This window comes from Seriola dumerili, unplaced genomic scaffold (genome assembly GCF_002260705.1).
Source record: "Seriola dumerili isolate Sdu_G_001 unplaced genomic scaffold, Sdu_1.0 BDQW01000149.1, whole genome shotgun sequence".
In the NCBI taxonomy this organism is placed as follows: Eukaryota; Metazoa; Chordata; class Actinopteri; order Carangiformes; family Carangidae; genus Seriola; species Seriola dumerili.
The window spans coordinates 20,465,858-20,470,637 of NW_019174404.1; the positions used below are offsets into that span (position 1 = coordinate 20,465,858).

Genomic DNA, 4,780 nt, shown 5'->3' on the forward strand with positions numbered 1-4,780 from the left:
TTGTATTTATTCAAATATATTTCCAAGACATAAATAGGGAGTAAATAATAGGAAATTGACTGAAGAAAAAAGAAAAAGAAAACCAAGCTGGAGCAGGAATGAAGTTTTTCTACTGTTGGACGAGTAAGACAGAGAAAACATAAAATAAAGAGAATTAAGCACCTTAGTGACCAGTGCAGACAATGAGGATGCATGGATAGTGAGCACAAGGAAATTTAATACCAGATTTATTCTTGTTGAAAAAACAAGTGGTGTAACTCTGTACTCAATATCCAAATTATTCATATTTATTCATCATGTCCACTAATACTTTGTACAGTTGTTTGTGCTCACCTCTATTTTTGCCCTGCAGCTGTTAAGGATCTAGTCTGACCCTCCTTCACAGACCTCTGCTCCTAAATTTAAGAGACTTGACAAATAGTTTTCATTCTTAAATCTACAAGGAAGAATAGAGGTGACTTTATCACTTTCATCTTTCTGAAATTTTACTGTTAGCAGTTTGACAAACCCAGGGTAAAAGTCCCAGTAAGACAACGTGTGTATGATCAGGTATTACCTCAGGTAGGAACCCTGTAATGTTTTTCCACCCTCAGGTAGAATAGCGAATAACTGCTGAACTATGCTTTGTTGTTTTTTGTACTCTTGTTTATGTATTTTTATCATATCTTATCTAACTGCATTGTTAGAATATTCTAATTTCACTGTGCAAGTGTGCACATATGTGTATATTTTGCTTGTGTGTTTGTGTGAGTCCACATCTGTGGCTGTGTAATGATGGTAAACCAGTGAATGGAGCACAGAGGGTCTTAAACAAACTCATTAATCAAGATGGTGATGTGAGGTGACCTGAGAGCGCACAGGACTGATCCCTGAAGAGCAGCTGGAACTCACGACTCTGGTCTCTGCCTGTCGGCCGTTTTTAAGTACATTCACTAAAACTGGCTTAAAATGTCGTGAAGACCTAAACTGAAAAAAACATCTTTTCTTAATGCGGAAGCTCTTTGTTTTGTGGATTGAGATTGTGCAGTGCTTCTAGAAATACAAACTACTGCAGCTGATCTTGAGTTGGCTGCTGCCATGACTGGACAAAGTCCTTGACCTCATACACAATGGTTCATTTTGGGCAGAACTTACCCACAGTCCACACTTACAGTCCAACGTTTGCCGGTGTCTCTCCCTCTTTCTGATTTTGTTCCACCAGATTTGCATGACAGGTCATAGGAATGATTCAAACAGTAGCGCAGGTGGAGTTTCATTTGCCTACCATGCAAGGAAAGACGACAAGCCAAGCAGGTAAACGCTCACTCCTCACTGTTCCTGGCTGCAGAGATTGAGACGCTGAGCTTGTCCGGAATCCAAAGTTCTACAGCGGGGCCAAGATGGGAATAAAGGAAATGTTCAGTTTGGCCCGGGTGCCCTCCATCCTCGTGCTCGGGGTGGTTTATGTGGCCTATGTGCTGATCGGCGGGGTGGTTTTCTGGAAGGTGGAAGGAGATCTCGGACAAAAGGACATCAGTGTTTTACTGTTGAACAAAAAAAGGCTGCTCACGACGTACACCTGTCTGAACCAAGACGGCCTGGAGGCAGTGGCTCAGGTGAGGCACAGAAACATGGGACGCCAAGAGAAATAGATTAATAGAATAGAATTGAATTTTCATTTCTCAGCTTTTTTTTTTTCCATAAACAGTAACAGAGGCAACGCAGTTACATCTCTGTCAAGGACATATTAACATGTAAATGTGAGGGGAGCATTTCACAGTAACAGCTGCTAAAGCCCACTCATCTATGTCTGTAGAGTTGCTTTGGGTTTTACCGAGAGACCATTGTATTTACATCTTAACCACAGTCCTACTCCCTTTTGCATTTTTATATTTCCGAATGAGGAAATGTCTTCATCATTAAATACTCAAAGCAAACAGAAGGAATTAACAGTACTGCCACTTGGTGGAAGTCCTGTTTGAAATCCTGACTGGTTTTTATGTGGCAGAGAAGCATCTTCTTCCATGCAAATACCAGCTTCTCCTGCCTTTCAGCAGAGGACACTCTACTTTGCCTATGTATTTTCCCTCGCTTCATTTACACAACACCAAAGTTGTCTAATCTTCTCCTTGGAAACTGCTGAGTTTATTTATTTATTTATTGATTTATTTATTTATTGATTTATTTTTAAACCTTGAAATAAATCCCACAGACACCATGTTACGTTGCACAGTTTACAGAGTAAGAGAAACAGCAGGTTGTTGATATTGTTGCCAAGTGATGTGAGCAAGAGACTGAGAGAAACCCTTCAGATTTGCATTGTGGTAGAAGTGAAATCCAAGCAAAGCCATAGAGATGGTGTGCGTGCCTGTTCAGCACACATTAAGGTGGTATGAAGACATGAAATCTAAATTTATTCAAAATAAGACAACATTTAATACACCAGTGTGGGATTCAGAGGTGTTGCATCATAACTGATACATTTAAAACCTTAGATAACAAGGAGTCTCAGATTGTTACGTATATCTGAGGTGGAATTTCCCACATCGGTGATGTGACTGTCTGACACAGTGCTGAGAAGGTGTTTCTTTATGTCATGCTGTCAACTGTAATGTATTGACCTGAATGGTCTCAAGGTCTCTTTAGGATGTACAGAAGTTACATAACTATGAGTCTGACCCAAGTCCATGAGAGATGACACTGTTTTATTTGAGCTTGCTCTAGTTCGAGCGCTAGTGTTACCTAGTTTGTAATTTTCATTTGTTTTTTCAGGTTGTTCATGATGCATCAAAGGTGGGCCTTAGTTTGAGAGGCAACTACACCACAGACGGCTTCTGGAAATTCACCAGCTCAGCTGTGTTTGCTGCAACTGTGGTGACAACTATAGGTTAGATATTAACAGATTCTTAAAGTTCATATTTTCCTCTTCTTCTGTGTTTTATTTGAAGTGTTGATCCATAAGAAGATATATTTGTGGTTTTAAGAACCAAAAACCATCTCAGTGTAGTTTTACATCTCCTCTCTCAGGCTTCTCTCTGGAGCTCTAGTAACAACAGGTCAGTGAGCCGATCAGAAGAGAGGAGGCGCTGAGCTTCTCCTCTGATTGGCTGACTGTTTTCTGTGTGATTAAATAAAAAAATAGCAAATTTCAGGGAACCAAATCCTGCAAGTTTGGATGGTGGGTCCGGGTGGGCGGGGCTTAGGGCATAGCTGAGAGCGGTGACTGCTTTGTTGTGACATCACAAAGTTCCAGAAGTCCTGACGGCTGGTTTTAAGGCTCAGTTTCTGAATACAGGCTGTGTGCATTTCTCTGTGGACTGAGGCTTTGATACTTTCACAGTATTATTATACATTAATAATATTTATAATTTTTAAGTGGTGCTCCCGTGGCTTAGGGTTTAAGATGCCGACTGTGAACAGCAGCATCCCAGGCTTGAGATTGGCTGGGGCTTTTATTGCATCTCTCTCATCCTTATTTCCTGTCATCTCTCCACTGCTGCTATCTTAGTAAAGAAAGTCATAAATCCGGGAAAAATTATTTCAAAATAATATCAAATTTAATTCGGTATTTGCAGTATCATTTCATACAAGAGCTGTTATATTTTATATGTGTCATCACACAGATCACCAATCAAGGCAGCTACTCTTGACATGACTTACTCTATGTAAGAAAGGTTCCTCCTGTCCAGAGAGCAGCTCTTCCTCTGCTTCCACCACAGTGAGATGAGATACTAACAACTTACAGTTTTGCAGGTTATGGGAACATTAGTCCTAGTTCAACAACCGGACAGATCTTCTGTGTGTTCTTTGCCGTGTTTGGGATCCCGCTCAACATGGTGGTCCTCAACAGGGTGGGCAAGTACATGCTTGTAATAGAGAGGAACGTTTCCGACTTCCTCGAGGGGAGGACCAGAAGGGTGAGGAGATCTTTAATCATCTGATGTTATATCTAAATATGTTTAAGAGCATTTGTGACTAACATCACTGCTTCTGTCCGCATCTCACTGCAGAAGTGTACCCGCTTTTTTGTCCACCTGGTGTCTTACCTGTCCGGAGCAGCTCTCTTCTTCATTGTGCCCATGATTGTGTTCCAACAACATGAGGGCTGGACCTACTCCCAGGCCATCTACTACTGCTTCATCACCCTCAGCACTATCGGCTTTGGAGATTATGTGGCAGGTACAGGATTATTACCATATCCTTGTATGTTCTTGCATGCACCTTTACTGCATTTTGAATTGTGCATGACATGAATTTTACAGACAATAATCCAGACAAAGAATACCCAGAGTGGTACAGCATCCTTATGGCCTCATGGATCTTCTTCGGCCTGGCCTGGCTGGCCCTGCTTATCAACCACTCCATCGACATCCTGGAGCGGCTCAACGCCCACTTCAAACTGCAGTGGGGTGGACAAAAGCCGGAGGACGAGTCTGGCAACGCAGAGGGCAACAACCCCAACACACAAATGGAGGAGGAAGATGAGATCAAGAAGCCTCCAATAACTCAGTAACCTGCTAAATCAGAAGATTTCAGTGAGTTGACCTAGTTATAGAATAATCTGACTGTCTGTACATCAGGAGCTGGGAAACTGGCATAAATGATGCAATATGGCTAAGCTATGGCAGGATGTGTGTGTGTGTGTGTGTTATAAAGACAGTAAATGTTGAGTGTCTGTGATGATGTAATGTGTCTGTGCTATGGTTGGTCAGTTCTGATCCCATTCTCCTTAAGTGCAGCTAAAATATTGACTCATTTTTGTTGAGTCAGGTTTGTTTGTTTGACAGCACACAACTTCCAC

The 4,780-nt window shown here is 41.6% G+C and overlaps 1 protein-coding gene across 1 annotated transcript; it reads left to right on the top strand.

Annotated features, from left to right (window-relative positions):
- Positions 1 to 1,379: 1,379 nt before the first annotated feature.
- On the top strand, positions 1,380 to 4,492 carry LOC111226101 (potassium channel subfamily K member 17-like). The gene is made up of 5 exons (XM_022751192.1): positions 1,380 to 1,595; positions 2,752 to 2,866; positions 3,733 to 3,896; positions 3,990 to 4,158; positions 4,242 to 4,492. The coding sequence occupies exons 1-5, from the start codon at positions 1,380 to 1,382 to the stop codon at positions 4,490 to 4,492; spliced, it is 915 nt and encodes a 304-aa protein (XP_022606913.1).
- Positions 4,493 to 4,780: the final 288 nt, after the last annotated feature.